At 38.6% G+C, this 20,035-nt stretch overlaps 1 protein-coding gene across 1 annotated transcript in view; it reads right to left on the bottom strand.

Annotated features, from left to right (window-relative positions):
• Window positions 1-18,209, bottom strand: part of LOC107801717 (uncharacterized) — a 33,216-nt gene extending 15,007 nt beyond the window's left edge. Inside the window, exons 1-4 of the mRNA XM_016625087.2 lie at window positions 17,989-18,209; window positions 17,797-17,877; window positions 17,653-17,677; window positions 17,074-17,156 (exon numbers count right to left, since the gene is read on the bottom strand). Of these exons, the coding sequence (XP_016480573.1) occupies window positions 17,074-17,156; window positions 17,653-17,677; window positions 17,797-17,877; window positions 17,989-18,009 (210 nt within the window). The 5' untranslated portion in view covers window positions 18,010-18,209. The remainder of the gene's footprint in view (window positions 1-17,073; window positions 17,157-17,652; window positions 17,678-17,796; window positions 17,878-17,988) is intronic.
• Window positions 18,210-20,035: the final 1,826 nt, after the last annotated feature.

Below are 20,035 nucleotides of genomic sequence, written 5' to 3'. Positions count from 1 at the left end.
GACACTGAAGACTGTTGGACTCTGAAAAGGGCTGTTGAAAATCTCATAGAGTAAAAACGAATAGTGCTAAAGGATGAAGAGATTCCTAATGTGACCAACAACCCATTACCGGCTCACAACAACAGGCCGGTCATTGGAATGATTTGCGAAGATAAGGAGTTTGATCCTGCTTTGAAAGCCATCATTGCAATCGCTGATGTCGAGAAGAAGCCAAAGGCTGCCGCGAAGCAGGATAAGGGAGAGAAGAAAAGTAAACCCACCCCTCAAAGTGCAGAAAAGACAGTGGAAACCAAAACTGGGGCAATCCCCCCAAAAGATGCCATTCTCTATGTTCCCCGGGGTCACAGGAAAGAGCAAATAACATTAAGCCCATCCAAAGAGGTTCGAGCTGAACAAGGGACCTAAAATGTACGTGCCTAAAGGGGCCTATATGGTACGGGGGCCAGTAATTTCACCAAGGCTGAATGAGCCCGTGGTTATTGGCCGCGCACCGCAGATGCCCATGACCGACCCTACTACCGTCCCATGGAATTATAACAAGGCGGTAGCAACCTACAAGGGAAAAGAGCTCCCAGGAGAAGCAAATAAAACTAACCCACCTGAGAAATACCTTAACTTGGAGGATTTGAACAAAGCCAAGAAGAAGCGTTTCCCACTCAAGAAGCCTGTCAGTGCCGAGGAGGCCAAAGAATTCTTCCGTAAAATGAAAACTGCAGACTATGAGGTAATAGACCAACTCCGGAAGTCTCCCGCTTAGGTCTTGCTTCTGTCTCTACTGATAAGCTCAACTGAACATCAGAAAGTGTTGATAAAGACCCTCAATGAGACTTATGTTCTGATTGAAATCACTGTCGAACAACTGGAAAGGATGGCAGAAAGATTCTTCGCAATCAATCAAATTTCCTTTACCAAGAATGATTTGCCCCCGAAAGGGGCCGCCCATAACAAAGCCCTCCATCTGACAGTTAAATGTGAGGGGTACTATGTAAAAAGAGTCATGGTGGATGGTGGATCGGGGGTTGATATCTGCCCTCTTTCAACTTTGCAAAGAATGGAGATTGGGACTGACAGAATCAGGCCTAATAATGTCTGTGTGCGTGCCTTTTACGGCATTTCCGGTGGATTTCGAGGTGACATTTCATGTCCTAAACATGGACACTTCTTATAATTTCCTCTTGGGAAGACCTTGGATTCACGCGGTAGGGGTCGTACCTTCCACTCTCCACCAGATGGTGAAATTTGAATATGAAGACCAGGAAATTGTGGTTCATGGAGAAGACGAGCAGTCAATTTATCGGGACCCATCAGTCCCATGTCTCGAAGCCAGGGAAGGTAGCGAGCATATAGTTTATCAAGCTTTCGAGGTGGTGGTCGCAGATCAATGTGAGGAGGGAAGCCCTTGTCCTCAGCCTTTTCTGTCAAATGCATCCATCATGGTCACTACTGAAATGATCAAGCATGATTATAAGCCTAGGAAGGGACTTGGGGCATCATTGCAAGGTATCACAGAACCTATCACTTTACCCGCCAACGAGAAGTTCTTCGGTGTGGGTTTTCGCGCCACAGAAGCTGATGTGACCTGGGCAAATGAACGAAAGAGCAATGGTTGGGTTTTACCTCAGCCGGTTCTGCATCTATACAAAACATTCGTCAGGCCCAAGTACAACGAAGAAGAAGAAGAAGATGAGGCATTCACGGCCGAGGAAATTGAGGATATATGTGGAGCCATGAGGCAGATGCTATATGAAACTCACATGGTCCAGCCAGGAGAAAGCTCGAGTACCGCTGAGGTGCTGTATATGGGGCCCAATGCCAAGTTGCAAAACTAGAAGGCTACTCCGTTCCCAGTCAGGCGGGAATCCCGGTAGTCCAGTCTTGCCACCTTTTCTACATCACGAGTTATTTCAGGGTGTTACTCGGATGTTTCTTTTTAGTTTATTGTCTTTAAATTCCAATGTAAACCCTGTTATCTTCAAAATTCAATGAAATGAAATCATTATTTCATCGTTCATAAATCTCTCTTTATTCTTTCTGATTTTTGCTACTTTTTCTTATTTCTTCTTTCAGTTCTAATAATGCGGCTTTAAATAACATGACATGCTTGCGGACTTCATGCTCAGATCCAAACAAGCTGTCTAATTGTGAAATAATGAATCAAGAACCAGAATACGATGAAGAGGAGGCTTTTAGGGAAATAAATCAAGAATTGGAATAATTTGAGAATAAGCCTAAGCTAAATCTAAATGAAACCGAGCCAGTAAATTTGGGTAGTCCGGAAGAGGTCCAAGAAACCATGATAAGCATTCACACAGATGAAAGAACTAGGGATGCATTGATCCAACTTTTGTTTGAATTCAAAGATGTGTTTACTTGGTCCTATGATGATATGTCAGGTCTAAGTGTTGATTTGGTGGTCCACAAGTTGCCGACTTACCCCGATTATCCCCCTGTCCAACAAAAGCAAAGGAAGTTCAAAACCGATATCAGTGACAAGATCAAAGGGGAAGTCACGAAACAGTTGAAGGCGGGGTGATCCGAGTGGTCCGATACACCACATGGTTAGATAATGTGGTTATCGTGCCAAAGAAAGATGGGAAAACTCGAGTGTGTGTTGATTATCGAGATCTGAACAAAGCAAGTCCCAAAGACAACTTCCCTTTGTCGAACATCCACATCCTTGTTGACAACTGTGCCAAACATGAGATACAATCTTTCGTGGATTGTTATGCAGGATATCATCAGGTGTTGATGGATGAAGAGGATGCGGAAAAGACAGTTTTCACCACACCCTAGGGCACCTATTGTTACAGGGTCATGCCTTTTGTTCTGAAGAACACCGGGGCAACATACATGAGAGTTATGACTACCATCTTTCATGACATGATGCACCAAGAAATCGAGGTGTATGTGGACGACGTGATCATCAAATCCAGAACACAAGACGACCATGTTCGGGACCTGAGGAAGTTCTTTGAGCGGCTGCGTAAGTATGATTTAAAGCTGAATATGGCTAAACGTGCATTTGGGGTTCCGTCCGGCAAACTCTAGGGATTTATAGTCAGTCGGAGGGGCATCAAAGCTAGACCCAACAAAGATAAAGTCTATTCGGGATTTGCCTCCTCCAAGAACCAAGAACGAGGTTATGAGCCTGCTGGGAAGGTTGAACTACATTAGCCGATTCATTGCTCAGTTGATTTCCACATGTGAGCCCATCTTCAAGCTGTTGAAGAAAGATGCAGCGATTAAATGGACGGATGAGTGTCAAGAAGCCTTTGACAAAATCAAAAACTATCTATCGAATCCGCCAGTCTTGGTCCCACCTGAACCTGGGAGGCCTTTGTTTTTGTATTTGACAATCTTGGAGAATTCCTTCGAATGTGTCCTCGGGCAACATGATGTGACCGAAAAGAGAGAGCAAGCAATCTACTATCTGAGCAAGAAGTTGACCAGTTATGAAGCCAAACACACTTTGTTGGAAAGGACTTGTTGCGCTATCAAAAGCTTAGGCATTACTTGTTGGCCTACACCACTTATCTCATCACCAGGCTGGACCCTCTAAAGTACATATTCCAAAAGCCGATGCCCACAGGGAGGTTAGCAAAATGGCAGATCCTGCTCACTGAATTTGACATAGTCTATGTCACCCGCACGGCAATGAAAGCCCAGGCTTTAGCAGATCACCTAGCTGAAAACCCTGTTGATGATGAATATCAGCCCTTGAATACTTACTTCCCGACGAGGAGGTGAATTCACATCAGAAGACACCAATGCTTGGAAAATGTTATTCGATGGAGCCGTGAACGCAAAAGGTGTCGGAATTGGGGCAATTTTGATCTCACCCACTGGTCAGCATTATCCAGGCACAGCCCGGCTTCGGTTTTTCTGCATAAACAACACTGCCGAGTATGAAGCCTGCATTATGGGTATGAATATGGCAATCGACCAAGATGTGGAAGAATTGATAATCATGGGAGATTCGGACTTGATTATCCGACAAGCTCAGGGAGAATGGGAAACTCGGGATGTCAAGCTTATTCCATGCAGGCAACATGTGGAGGATCTTAGCAAACGTTTCAAGTCAGTCGAATTCAGGTACATTCCTCGTTTTCACAATGAGTTAGCCGATGCACTCGCTACTTTGGCCTCGATGTTGCCATACCCAGGCAATCTCCACATTGACTCGTTGGAAATCCAAATCCGAGAAAGGCATGGTTACTGCAATACGGTTGAGGTGGAACCAAATGTTCAGCCATGGTATCATGATATCAAGAGATTTCTGAAAACGAAATAATATCCCGAGCAAGCCAATAGAGATCAAAAGAGAACCATTAGAAGGCTTGCTAGTGGTTTCTTTTTGAGTGGCGAGATCTTGTACAAAAGGACTCCAGATCTTAACTTGTTAAGATGTGTGGATGCCGAAGAGGCCAGAAGAATCATGCATGAAGTGCACGCGGGAGTGTGTGGACCCCAAATGAATGGATACGTCCTGGCAAAGAAATCCTTCGAGCGGGCTATTACTGGATAACTATGGAAAAAGATTGCTTAAGTTTTGTCCAAAAATGTCATCAGTGTCAGGTGCACGGTGATCTGATTCATGCACCACCCATAGAACTGCATCCTATGTCAGCACCGTGGCCATTCGTAGCTTGGGGTATGGATGTCATTGGGCCGATCGAGCCAAAAGCTTCAAATGGGCATAGATTCATATTGGTTGCCATTGATTACTTCACAAAATGGGTTGAGGCAGTCACTCTCAAAGCCGTCACTAAGAAAGCAGTGATGGACTTCGTGCACTCCAATATCATCTACCGTTTTGGTATTCCTACGACCATCATTATGGATAATGCTGCAAACTTGAATAGTCATTTGATGAGGGAGATATGCGAACAATTCAAGATTACGCATCGGAACTCTACCCCTTATCGGCCCAAAGCTAATGGTGCCGTTGAAGCAGCAAATAAGAACATCAAGAAGATTCTTAAGAAGACGATCCAAAGTTCCAGGCAATGGCATGAAAACTTGCCGTTTGCATTGTTGGGATATCGCACTACTGTGCGCACATCAGTCGGAGCAACCCCCTATCTATTGGTTTATGGCACTGAAGCCGTAATACCAGCAGAAGTTGAAATCCCTTCTTTCCGGGTCATTGTGGAAGCTGAGATTGAGGATAGTGAGTGGGTCAAAACCCGTTTAGAATAGTTAAACTTGATTGATGAAAAGCGAATGGCCGCAGTCTGCCACGAGCAGTTGTATCAACAAAGAATAGCCCGTGCCTACAACAAGGTACGGCCTAGGAGCTTTGAAGTGGGGCAACTCGTTTTGAGACGTATTTTCCCTCATCACAAGGAAGCAAAAGGAAAGTTCGCTCCCAACTGGAAAGGCCCGTACATTATAAGAAAGTTGTTGCCAAAAGGGGCATTGTACTTGGGCGACATTGAAGGAAATGATCTCGAAACAGCAGTAAATGCAGACGCAGTCAAAAGGTATTATGTTTAATCTTTCTGCAGCGCCGATACTATCCGACTGGGATGAAGAAGGCTTTCACTCTCGCTACCCCAAACACTCCAATCATTTGCTAACCCTTTAAGCCGGTTACCTTTCTTTCATTACCCTCTTTGGAACTTGAAAACGTTTGTAAAAAAAAATCAAAATCAAAACAAAAGGAAAAAAAAAACAAAAACAAAAGTTCCCTGAACTACGTTCGACTTGATTCTGAAAGGATACGTAGGCAGCCTCTCTCTAGGGTTCAGTCACACCAAAATAAAAATCCAAATTTCCCCAAAAGTGAAACTAGGGCAGATGTTATAAATGGTTCGGCGATGGTTCGCCAGAAAGGTTCCAAAGTTGTAATTCAATCCAAACTCTTTTTACCCTAAATCATGTTCATGTTCAAGTCCTTCTGATCAAGCGGAGAGAATGTTCAGGAATCGGAGAATGCGGCTGCTTGGATCCGATGCAATCAAGATGAGAGAAATAAAATGAGAGAATCTTATTGGTGAAAACTCACGGGCACCGTAAGGCGATGGTGAGCAGAGAAATTGAAAATGAGAGTCTTGTTAGTGAAAACTCGTAAATAGCACTATAAGGCGACAGTGAGAAGACAAATGAGAGAGGTCAATTGGCAAAAATCTGCAAAGGGCGCCATTGATCGAAAAGAGGGAATTCCTTAAGATCATCGGCACGGACAAGAGTCCTGGCAAGGTTCCTCGGTTTTGAGATATGGATTATGAAGGGTTTTTGCGAGATCGGATGGCTGCACAGATAGCGCATCCAGTCCAAGAAGCATGTCATGTCTATTGAAGTCTGCATGCACTCTAGATAAGTCCTTTTTCCTCTCCGAAAGGGACACTTCTCTTTAAATTCACTTTCCTGTCCTTTGTTTACTTTTCTTTGAATCCCTTTCAGTTTAATTCTTCTCCGAAACTAATACAAAGAAAAGATGGCAAGATCGGTTTACAGGGTTCTGTTTGACAAAAGCCGAATGTAACGAAAAGCACCCAGCCTCAGCGGGTGCATCAAGTCGATCCCGACTGGCCATGATGGTCGATGCTCCGAAAACAAAATTATTGAAAATGAAAGAACTCCAAAGTCAAGTGCCTATAAAGGCAGAATAAGATGAAAATGCCGAAGGCCCACACGGGTGAACCATCATGTGAAATTTTGGAAAGTCAAGGTCCTCGGTTTTAGAAGAGAGATCGATCCCCAGAAAGCCAGCAAGCAACAGAGGTTCTCATTAAAAGAGTTGGGCTGAGATCAAGTGATCAAAAACAATCAAGGGCACAAAATCAACCATCGTTTCAAACTAACAATTGTTCTTTGTTTAAAAACATGAAATAGGTGCAATCCAAAGCAACCTTACAAGAAGTAGGTGCAACCGAAAAGAAAATGCGCAAGGGCTAGAAACAGCTCTACAGCAACAATCCATAAAAGGAAAGTCCCCTCCAAAATTCTTTCCCGCGTTCACTCATTCTACGAAATTAAAAAAAAATGGTAGCCTAGGATCCCCAATCTCTATTTATGTTTTTCCAACATAGGGTCTCCACTCCCTAGTTGGTTTTATTTTAGACATAGGGTCTCCACTCCCTAGTCGTCTTTTCCAACATAGGGTCTCCACTCCCTAGTTGTTTTTATTTTTAGACATAGGGTCTCCACTCCCTAGTCGCCTTTCCAACATAGGGTCTCCGCTCCCTAGTTGAGTTTATTTCAGACACAGGGTCTCCACTCCCTAGTCGTCTTTGCCAACATAGGGTCTCCACTCCCTAGTTGAGTTTATTTTTAGACATAGGGTCTCCACTCCCTAGTCGCATTTGCCAACATAGAGTCTTCACTCCCTAGTTGAGTTTATTTTTAGACATAGGGTCTCCACTCCCTAGTCGCCTTTCCAACATAGGGTCTCCACTCCAAAGTTGAGTTTATTTTTAGACATAGGGTCTCCACTCCCTAGTCGCCTTTGCCAACATAGGGTCTCCACTCCCTAGTTGAGTTTATCTTTAGACATAGGATCTCCATTCCCTAGTCGCCTTTCCAACATATGGTCTTCACTCCCTAGTTGAGTTTATTTTTAGACATAGGGTCTCCACTCCCTAGTCGCCTTTGCCAACATAGGGTCTCCACTCCCTAGTTGAGTTTATTTTAGACATAGGGTCTTCACTCCCTAGTCGCCTTTTCCAACATAGGGTCTCCACTCCCTAGTTGAGTATATTTTAGACATAGGGTCTCCACTCCCTAGTCGCCTTTCCAACATAGGGTCTCCACTCCCTAGTTGAGTTTATTTTTAGACATAGGGTCTCCACTCCCTAGTCGCCTTTTCCAACATAGGGTCTTCACTCCCTAGTTGAGTTTATTTTTAGACATAGGGTCTCCACTCCCTAGTCGTCTTTCCAACATAGGGTCTCTACTCCCTAGTTGAGCTTATTTTAGATATAGGGTCTCCACTCCCTAGTCACTTTTGCCAACATAGAGTCTCCACTCCCTAGTTGAGTTTATTTTTAGACATAGGGTCTCCACTCCCTAGTCGCCTTTCCAACATAGGGTCTCCACTCCATAGTTGAGTTTATTTTTAGACATAGGGTCTCCACTCCCTAATCTCTTTTTTCAAGGATACACAATCCTGATTTTATTGCTTTCAATAAAGAAATAGTTTAGATTTTGTTAAAATAACTCACGAAAATTTCCTAGTGAAAACTAGGGCAGAAAAATTTCGTTTGTTTGTTTGCTTTGGTGCCTGAACAGGTTTTTCAACGTGAGGCACAGGGTTTGAGATGACCAAAAGAAGAAGTCTCAACCCAAATAAAAGGGATGAACAAGAAAAGGAGTTGATCTCTAAGTGCAGAAGTGGAGAAAAGATGCGGACTGCCCAAGATATGATTGAACTCACAAACTTTGCGTGTCCCGCCTTGATCCGAAGAGTTGAAGAAAAATGAACTAGTGTTTGCAGCTAATGAGCATCAAGATTCAGATCAGAGTCCACAAGAAGAACCCGTCAAGACTCAAGATCAAGCATAGAATGTTTATAGATAGGAATCTTGTAACTCATAGCTGATAGGATTAGCTAGTTTTAGTTTTTCATCTTTCATCTTGGTGTAATAAGGAGCTCCGCAAGCAAAAACAGCAGCAACAGTAGTGAAATCATAGTTTCTCGTTAGTCCCAACTACCAAAACTTCCAAAACTACACTGACCTGATTCCTTTATAGCCAAGGATAGGTAGGCAACCTCTGAAGCAAGGTTCGATCAGGCTTTTTCAAAAGATGTTTCGCATAGAGTTTCAAACAGGCAAAAATCCCTCATAATTGTTTATTTTGTCTTTGCCCGAAAACCCTTCGTGTTTCCGAGCAAAGAGGGGCAGTTATGAGCATGTGATTTTTGCCCTCTACGAAATACTCCTATAAAATCCAAGAAAATAGATTTTTTCTTAATTATTTGCTATTTTTAGGAATTTTTGTAGAATTTTCTTAATTATTTGCATTTCTGTGCATGTTTAATTTTTATTTAAATCATGAAAAAAATACCAAAAATATCATGCATTGCATTTAGGATTTGTTTTTACATTTTTTAAAATTAATCAGTAATTATTTGTTTCATAGAAATTTGAAAATCACAAAAATAGCTCATTTTACATTTTTTGTCTTTTAATTTTTAGTTTATTGATTTTTCTCTTTTAATTTAGAATTAAGTGATGTTTATAATTTTTATAATTAGTTAAATAGTTTAATTTCACATTTTAAGATAATTTAGGATTTTAATTATTAGGATTTTTAATTAAAAAAAAAAGAAAAGAAAAGAAAAATAAAAGAAAAGGGGAAATAAAGAGTTTGATTTTTTGAAATTGGGCTAATTTAACCCAAACCAGCCTAGATCTGTTACCCCCAACCCAAGCCCAAAACAATTATACCCGGTCCAGGTCCCCCATAACCCAAACGACCCCATTTTTTGTAACGCCTAATCACAGCCGTTGGATCTTAGCAATCCAACGGTTCAGAACTAGGGAGTTATTTTATATAAAACTGTCCGAAGAGAAACCCACCCACCCCCCCACCCGTCTAACCTCTTTCAGTCTTCACTCTCATCTCTTTCTCATATCCCCACGCCGCCTCCACCGCAAACCACCGCCGGAAATCACCTCACGGCGGTTCCGGTGGACCAATCTTCCCCAAAATAACACCATGAGCTCCCCTTCACCTCTTCAATCCATATCTCTAGTTGTCTTCCTTCGAATCAGTGCCAAACTCCTCGAATATTAGATCGAAAATCCGGCTAAAAAACCTAACTGTTCCAATCTTAACCAAATTAACACCCCGAACTCCCCTTCATCCCCTCTTTACAAATCCCCAACCCTTTGCCTTCGAATCACTGCCTAGCTGCTCGAATCTTGAATCGAAATTTAGGTTTCCAAAACCCTAATTTCCCCCAAAGCCCCCAAATTCATACCAAACAGTCCTCGACCTTCCCTCACCCCTGTCTCACCCTTGATTCCTCAAAAATCCCAGCCAAATTCCTCGAATCTTGAATCTCAGAATCATCGAACCCTAATTTTTTCCCCTTTTCTAATTTTTTCGGTCAAAATTGGTTAAGTGGACTTAGAACCTCCATTAGTCGATTGTTTTAATGGTAGTCAAAGTCCATTTACACTTCAGGGAGTTTGGACGAGTTCGTGGTTCTATCCAGTTTTTGAAATAAAACCCGGTAAATCCCTTTTTTTTCTTTTGACTGTCTGATTTTATTTTGTTTCTTTCCTGCATGTTTAATTGTTCTTGTTTTAACTGCATGTTTTAAATTGATGCTGAAATACCCGCCTTCTTTTAATTCACAGACCCCCCTAGCTCTGTTTGATGTTGGTTTTTTGTTTGATAGATTTTTAAAAAAAAAAAAGAAAGAAAAAAAGGAAAAGCATGTTTCCAATTAGCCTAGGTCTCAATCTCTAAGATTCAGCATGTTCAAAATGATTGCTCTTATTTCCTAAACTAGTCTAAAGGCTTATTTTAGGAGGACCGGCAATTATTTAGGTTCGTTTGTTTAAGTTTTGCAAATTGATGTAGTTTGAATTCCAGTTTGTTCCTTGCATTTGCATTTCTGATTTTTGGATTACTGTTTAAATGCATTTTTTTTTAGTTTCAGTGTTAGTCAGTTCTAATTGATCAAGCATTTCCTTCTATTAAGTCTAGACTGCACCTTTTTGACCTGTTTAAGCATTTTGATCCAAATTTTCACCCCTTTTAGTTTTGTCCTTGTTTGTTCTAAACTGCTCACAGATAGAAACTTTAGGGACCTATTTGAACTGAAAAAGTTTAGGTTAAGACTGAAATAAGCAGCAACTTGAAGGTTAAAAATGGGTTTCTACCTAGGCTAAAAATCAGAAATTTCCTAGAAAACGGTACAGTTGTCCTAGCTATTACAAAAAGATGCTGAAATATAGGACAGTTGTACCAAGGACAGTACTATTTTTACCCTGGGATAAGGAATATGCCAAAAAAGATAATCTCCCTAGGCAGCCTATATAGGTAGGTTTCCCTCATTCTAAGAAAGAGGATGAACAATCATTAGTGTATCATTCTCTGCAGAAAAATTATCTCTCTTCTCTGAATTTCAGATTTAAAGAAAATCTCAGAAAAACTTCTAAAAAAAGAAACGTCTCTTTGTTAACAAGTTAAAAAATGAGTTGAAATGAAGAATTTTCCTAGGAGTATTTACTTGGGATTTCTGGTTTTTCAAGTGTTGGTTTAGTTTTGAAATTCTGGGATTCTTTGGGTCTGCTGAAGTTGTGTTGTTCATTGTTTGCTGTTTTCTGCTTCTGAGATTCCTCCAACAGTCTTATCTTCATTTTAGTTGTTACCTAACTGCTGTTTCAAGGTACATATGACCCTTTCCTTGTTTGATTGCTTTGTAATTGAAACTTCAGATGAATATGAGCTATTTCTTTTTGTTTGACACTGTCTGTATATGCTTTTTAAGTTTTACATGCTGAAACTACAATAGTGCTAAAGCTTTTTTTCTCTCTCAGAATGCATGAGTTTCTTTACCTCTAGCTTATGTCATAATGTTCTGTTTCTTTGTTAGATTTTAGTACTGATTATCTTATGCCATGTATGCATCTCTGTTTCTTCTTGTACTGATTAAAACATGTTTAGATTCCCCTCCCTAAAACTAGGTTTGTCCAGGGAGCCTGACCCTTACATGGTCAGGTTCATGGATTGAACTTCCTCTTTCCTTCCTTTTAAGTTTATTCTAGTATTTCACCAAAGCAGCATGCCATGATTTTGGGCTTGAAACCTATAGTGGTTCATGAGTTTAACCTTTAACATGGTTAAACCCATGAATCATAACTGTTTTATTGCATTATGTGTTTATGTTTGGGTCTGACAATATATTGAGTTTGGTATGATTAAAGGCATTTCTGTTGATCTGACCTTTTCACGTGATCAGATTCATGAAATCCTTAGTAGAATAGGAGCTGATTTGGGCATTAAGAAGCTTCAGGTGTGGTGTTTAAACAACCAGCTTGTGAGAAACAGCTCTGTAGTTGATCTCTTGCAAGCTGGTACATTGGTTGTAAAGAGCTTGATGGCAAAAATTCAAGGCTAGAAGACATCTTCCTTTTATTTACCTTTTTTTTAGAACTTTTTTTAAATATTAGTTGTGAGGGACTGTCAGGATAATGGTTCATTGGGTTAAAATCCTTCTTGTAAAAAGTCTTGAACTGGTAATATTGTAAATGGACTGTTAATTTCAATTTAAGTTTAGTTGTTAGTGGACTTTCAATAGTAGATTTTCCTTTTGTAATGAACATGTTTATGGTTGTATAAACTGGGTTGCACTTGCGAACAGGCCCAAGTCTTGGGTTCATTCGAGCAAGTTTGATCTAGGCCATTGGGCCTGGACAGTTTGGACTCAACAGCTCAGCCCAGCTGTAGATGTTTTTTCTTTAGTAAATTACAAGTGTATGTCTTATGAATCTTGCCAATCAATGTAGTGAAATTAATTTTTAGACTAGCTTTGTATTTCGATCTTTTAGAATGAGTTTTTTTTTCTTTTTTTAGCATTTTCGACCAATGCATATAAATGTAAAGGTGGATAGGCCCAGTCAATAATAGCCACAACTGGGCCTACCTATTGTAAGCCCAAATATGGGCAGACCTGGCTGAAGGTCAAAGGTGTCGATGGCCTTTGAGGTTTTCTCATTTCTGGGCTGATTTCAAGCCCAATGCCTTTCAGGCACTACGTCGATCCCTAACCAAAAGACCTAGCGGGCCACTGCTGGCCTAATTCCCTTTAATTGATTTAGGTCCAATGTATGCACCCCAATATTAGTTTATAATCAATAGCTTCCTTGTTAAGTTTAGGTAAGTTTTAAAATAAGAACATCCTTAGAATCCCTTAATTAAATAAACCTCTATTAAAATCAATTGGGGTGTGCCAAACCAAACAAAGCCCTTAACTCACGGCCCTCATAAAACTAGTTAACTCTTATAGAAAATTCGAGGCGTGCCATCAATTAAATTATCCATGGCCCTCACAAATGTTGCTTCTAAATTTGAACCTTCGTAGTTGCTTTAGGCACGTTCTTTAAATAATTCAAACATAGCTACGGGTACGGTTCCCGTGACGTAGTTGTGATTTTTAAATTCCGGGTGTACATTTCATGTAACCCAATTTCAATTCCTCAATAATGTTGAATAGAACGTGTTGCGAACCGCGGGTGCATTTCATGTAGCGTGGTTCAAGGCATGTTTTAAATAACGTTGAATCTTCCTAAAAGCGGTTTTAAAATTATCAAAAGCGGTTATAAAAGCTAAAATGCACAATAGGTTTAAAACATGTAGTAAATCAGATAATAGGCCAATATTAATAGTTTAAGCGGCCGTGCTAGAACCACGGAACCCGGGAATGCCTAATACCTTCTCCCGGGTTAACAGAATTACTTATTTAGAATTTCTGGTTCGCAGACTTTTAAATAAAGTTGAAAATTTCCTCGATTTGGGATTTAAAAATAAACCGGTGACTTGGGACACCAAATAAACTATTCCAAGTGGCGACTCTGATACTTAAATAAAAATCTCATTTCGAATAATGTCACTTTAATTGGAAAAACTCCCTTGTACCTCTCTTGGGTGGTAAAAAGGAGGTGTGACACCACCTACAGCTTAGCCTATCTCCTTAACTCAACCGCAAGGACCAGACATCAATGAGGCAATAACTACAGTTTGTCTCCTGCAGCTAATAAATCCTTCCATGAAAAACGTGTGCATATCTGATGGACCCCATGATTCTGCTACTCTTCCCTGAGTGACAACACTTAATGGCAAAATATCCAAAATAAAAAGATATGCAAGTTAATGATGTTCTGCATGTTAACTGATGTTCCATTTTATCAAAAGCATCTGTTGTTCCTTCATTTGTGTAGACTCTTAAGAAATCATATATAAGCTTGTTCTACAATGCAAGGGACGCCTGATAGTTGGTTCTTTGTTGCTCAGTTTTCTCTATGGTGAGAGGTCTCTTTTGTATCAAAAGTGTAGGGGATTCCAGGGATCAATTTACACTGCTTAAGCCCTCCTATTCACCTTGATATATGATATTTTTCCAACAAAAATTAGCTAAGTGTCCATCACCGCACATAAAATTATTGAATTGGTAAAAGGTAGATTTGATGGGGTCAGTTTTTTGTTTAACTGATGTAACAAAAGCCATGACACAAAAATTGGTGATCAATTGAAGAAAAAAGTTGTTCATATTCTGTTTTTTTTTTTTTTTGGGAAAGACTAGGGAATTAAGTTGGCCATGACATAGGGAAAGGGAATTAAGTTGGCCATGACATGGGGAAAGGTAAGGCTCTTATTACTTCCCTAGAACTTTGTGCAACTTAATACGGAGAAAAACTTTTGATTTTGACTGAACAAAGAATCAGTGAGGAAATTAGACTTTCCTCCCAATAATACAAGGAAAAGGCAGGAAAACTAACTTCCTTAACCTTTCTATGCTTTAATGCTAAACAAGTTGAGTTTCACATTCTTCCATTGTCAATATTGCTTAGTAAGAATATTTATAGAAACGGCAAAGGGCTAAATATATCCCTCTAGGCCTCTACTTTCAAATATTGTTTACCTGTACCCCTCGTTATACTATTGGGCTATCTATACCCCTACCGTCATACTATTGAGTTATTTATACCCCTATTGTCATACTTTGAAACAAAAATACCCCTATTTTGGATGGAGTGACACGTGGCAACACCGGATTAAAATGACCCATTTCTTTTTTTTTTACCCGACCCGTTTTTAAAAAAAAACACAACCCGACCCCTATTTTCATTTTTTCCCAGCTTTTTTTAAAAATTTCAGTTTTTAAAAAATGAAAATATTTTGTTAAAAAACAAAAAATATTTTTTTTCTGTTTTTACAAAAGAAAAATACAGTTTTTACAAAACAAAATTCTTTTAAAAAACTGAAAAACTGAAAAAAAAATATTTTTCAAAAACGAAAATATTTTGTTGAAAATAATTTTTTCAGTTTTTAAAAAATGAAAATGTTTTTTTCTGTTTTTACAAAAAAAATTCAGTTTATACAAATTTGTTTTTTCAGTTTTTACAAAAATAAAATCTTTAAAAAAAATGAAAAAAATGATAAAAAAAACATTTTTCAAAAACGAAAATATTTTGTTGGAAATATTTTTTTCAGTTTTTAAAAAAGGAAAATATTTTGTTAAAAACTGAAAAAAAAATTCCAGTTTTTACAATTTTTTTCAGTTTTAACAAATATGTTTTTACAGCTTTTACAAAAAAAATATTTTGTTAAAAAAACGATTTTTTTTCGGTTTTTACAATTTTTTTTGCAAAATTTTTTCAGTATCTACTCAGTTTACAAAAACGAAAATATTTTGCAATTTTTTTTAAGTTTTACAAAAAGAAAATTCTTTAAAAAAACTAAAAAATGAAAATATGGTTCGGGTTGTGGGTTTTTTTTGTAAAATGGGTTGGGTAAAAAAAAGAAATGGGTCATTTTAATCTGGTGTCATGTGGCACTCCATCCAAAATAGGGGTATTTTTGTTCCAAAGTATGACGGTAGGGGTATGGATAGCCCAATAGTATAACGAAGGGTACAGGTAAACAATATTTGAAAGTAGAGGGGTATATTTGGCCCTTCGCTGTTGTAGAAATGGAAAATATTGCCTAGTAAGATCATCAAACTAGCATTGCCACTATAAGCAGGAGATGCTCTTCTATGTCCAAGTTTTGCCACTCTATTGGTAAGATTTGTTTAGGAGAAGAAACAAATCCAAGGAACACATCACTAGTGTCTTTCTGAGATAATTAGGTGGAGATACCAAGAAGGTATTTAGAAAGCATAATGAACCTGAAACAAATTCAATCCTATTTTGCTCTTCAAATTTGGAGAATGTACGGATCTCAAAAGATAATTATCTTTGGTAGATTGTTTTATGTTTAGCTTCTATAGTCTTAAACTTTTAGATATAATCACTAGCAAGGTTTTATATAAGGGTCAGACTTCTGTGTCTCCTTTTGCTCTTCAAATTTGGAGAATGTACGGATCTCAAAAGATAATTATCTTTTGGTAGATTGTTTTATGTTTAGCTTCTATAGTCTTAAACTTTTAGATATAATCACTAGCAAGGTTTTATACAAGGGTCAGACTTCTGTGTCTCCTTTCTGATTTAATTGAAACTGTCAAAATGAAAAAAGATAAAAGGAAGTGGAGTGACATTCTTCGTAGTCCCAAATCTCAGTAACTCTCCTTTTAAATTTATGTTTAACCTACCAGCTGTTCTGCTATTGGTTAAGAAGATACTGATTCCTATGTCAACAACAAAACAATTTCAGATCTCTATAATAGTGGCAGGAGGAGGGGGCTGGAGGGGGGGTGGGGGGGGGGGGAAGAGAATTTGGGAAAATACTATTGACTTTCATTAAGATTAACCAAAAGCTGAACAGAACTACAACACTATGAAAAAATAAAAAGGGCAGCCCGGTGCACAAGGCATCCCGCGTTCACGCAGGGTCCGGGTAAGGGTCGTAACCCAAGAGGTATGATATAGACCGCCTACCCTAGTGCAAGCATTAGTGGTTGCTTCCACGGTTCGAACCCATGAACTATAGGTCACACAGAGACAACTTTATAGTTGCTCCAAAGCTCCCCTTCAACACTATGAAAAAATGATAGTTGAAAATCACCAGAGGCCACAACTATTCTCCATTCCAATTGAATGAGTTGTGGTTTCGCTGTAGCTTGAAAATGGAAAGAAAAGGTATTATCCATCATATATTCAAACCATTAGAGCTTTAAGTGACATTAGATTATGAAAGATATCTAAAATCTTGAAGTTGTCTGAAAAGTTACACCCAAACCAAAAAAACAGCTCGTCTAATTTACAAAACCTGTTGTACTATGATCTTTCTGACGGATATTTCTCACAGGATGCAGAACTTCATAGACAAGAATACACCAAATCTTCAAAGTAAATGTTCCATTCAATAAAAATATTAAATTTTCGCTGATAACCGAACACACCATAGTAAAAACTAAACACAGGGAGGGATGGAGAGGATAATAGAGTTGCTAACCTGAGTCTTTCCCAAGCGAGATTCAAGGTCGACTTGATAATCCCTTTGTTTCAAGGGCTTCCTTTGTATTGGAGGTCCTCTTGCTGCATCAATAATTGTGCACTTTTACTAATGTATGATGTTTAATATCAACTCCATCTATGTGAGTTTCACAATGATAGTCAGTCCTAAGTCCAGATAAAGGAAGAGGGTTTCACAAAATTGGTAATACACGTTTAAATGATCTTATTTATTTATTTATTATGGTGGTGTCTGTCTGGACCAGCTTTAGCGCACCTCGACTATTCCACCGGGTAAGTGCTACCTCCCACCAGCACTGGTGGGAGATAGCAGCGTATACATTATCTAACTATGATAAATCTCCGGACTACTGGATCTTGATAGAGTAGAATGGATATAAGGAATTCATGGTTATAAATGATTCATATAACCTACCCTACCTAATCTGGAATAATTCAGGATTGAGGTACAGTTGATTCATTGATTTGATTGTTAAAATGTTTATAGGAGTTCAATGCTCTATGAATGCAGGAAGTAAATAAAACAGAATGATGAGAAGTGATGAAGCAATTGTCTTACACTTGGATTTCTTTCCCTCTGTCTCCTACACAAAATAGTAAATAACCCAACATCAATTAAGAGGAACTCAAATAAACCAGTAAAGCAAAGCTAAAAAATAAGCAAGACGTGCAGCAATTAATCATAGGGATTAAGAAAAAGAACCTTTTCTTCACGTTCACGAGCACGCTGCAAATACTCTTCTTTATCGAATTTTTTCCGAAAAGTATTATCAACTCCAACAACCTGAAACTTAGCAAGCATTAACATCAATTGAATTAAAGTAACAACACATGCACTTAGATGAACGCCTAATCTGAAAAAAAAAAAAAGAATAAAGGAAAGAGCTGAACTTACATTATCGCTGGATTGAGCCATATATAGGTTTAGAAATAGGGCTTTGCTGGTGTCCCGGGGTTCAGAGAAGGTGAAATCGAGAGAGGAAGCAAATCGCAAGTGCAAAGAATCAAGTTCTGATTTCGAGTTCAAAAATCAAGGAAAAGTGGACGAAACGGCATCGAGTCTTGTTAAGAAGGAAAATAACTATTCGGTACTAGACGACATATGTGTATGGGTATATTTTCAAAACCAAAAGAGGCAAATATTTACATTACATGTCACGCGGATGCAGGATTTAGAGGCTCCGGTGACAATTTTTTAACTTATTCATATTACAATTTATATTGTCTAAATAAGATATAAATTTAATCGATTTGGTCAATTTGGGTTTCGATTCGAAATATTCATTTTTGAAGTAAATATGAACAAATCGATTACGCAATAATTATGATAACTTTGAAAAAAATATAAAAATTCAACTAAATTATGCAATTTGTACAAGAAAAAGACACGTTATCACTTTATATTTAGATACTTAAGGCAACAACTTATACTAATAAGCACTCTAAATATTAAGAAAGTTTACGGATATTTTTCAATTTATATTTTTTATGAAAATTAACTCACTCGATATTATATACAATTGTCCTGCTTTAGATTTAGCAATCTGACAACAAAATAAACTTTCATCATTGATTAAAACAATAACTTATTCAAGGATTCTTTTTTATTTTGATTTTCTGCAAATAGATTTCTAGAGCTGGGTCCTCGAGAAAACAAAAATTTTCTTTATATATTGATAAATCACGTAGAAGTTAGGAAAGTGCAACAATGGGGATTTCTTTGAATAGATGTGTGAAAGAATTTTTTTTATATTTTCTCTTAAATGTTTAAAGGGAAAAAAGGAATTATGCATTTTGTACAAGAAAAAGACTCGTTACCACTTTATATTTAGATATTGTTTACCTTGAAAATGGTAATAACAATTATATTTGATTTGTGGTTCTAAAAATACGTGATTTATCTTAATACTAGTTGTTATGTGAATAATGCTAAGTGTAAACGAGCAAGAAATGATAAGCAAACCAATATGGTCGTAAGACTGGGATCCTCGAGCTCGGCGATATAGGACCTCGAGGGCGGCCTTTAACGGATGATAATGAACAATAAATGAACCAATGAACTATAAATGAAGAACAATAAATGAACCAATGAACAATAAATGAACAAGTAATAAATTTGTAACGTAATTGTTGAGCACGTTTAGGCAAGAAAAGCAGAGAATGTTCTATTGTATTCAATATTCATGTCTGTTACAAAATGACAAGGGGCCCCTTTATATAGGAGGGGGGAATCCCAACATAGTACATGTCTAATAATGACGAGGAAATGCTATTGGTACAGCTGTGTAATGACCTAGTACGGATTTGTACTATTCTTGCAGACCTGGTCAGTTCTAACCACGTGTACTTGGGGCTTTCCCGCCTTTCAATGACGATCATCGATTGGTCCTGCTCCGAGATTGACCATAGTGAACCTTCGATGTGCTCCCTCGAGGGACACACCTCGGGGTCTCACTTCGCATTCTCCTTCGAGATTCTCGGGGTTGAGCGTGGAGTTCCACAGTAGCCACAAAGTCGAACTCCCCAATTTTGGCCGTATACAGATAGTCCCCGTGTGTTCTTATAACGAAGTGATAAGAAACTATCTTGAGTTCTTGCCTCTTCGATACTCCCATTGTGACGTCAGCCAGGTGAGATCACTAAATGGCGTGACAAAAAAGTTGTACAGAGGTCTTGTCAAACACGGTTCTCTAAAAGCCTAAGAACCGCTATTAGCCGCCCTTTTAACTCCTCCAATACACTTAGATGATTCTTATAAATCCAATTCCCTATCTTTTAAACCTTACAACATCTTCAAGTCTTCTAATCTTTGTTAATATTCTTGTCTTTATCCTTCTTCTGTGTTCACTTCTTCGTCAGCTTACTTTGAAACTTTGCTGTAACCATAGCCAAAATTTCTAAGACAGTACCTCAAAAAGAGGAAGCCCTTTCTTCGTCACGCT

This window comes from Nicotiana tabacum, chromosome 5 (assembly GCF_000715075.1).
Source record: "Nicotiana tabacum cultivar K326 chromosome 5, ASM71507v2, whole genome shotgun sequence".
NCBI lineage: Eukaryota > Viridiplantae > Streptophyta > Magnoliopsida > Solanales > Solanaceae > Nicotiana > Nicotiana tabacum.
Note: the sequence above shows the minus strand (reverse complement) of the source record. Positions and strands in the feature narration are given on the sequence as shown.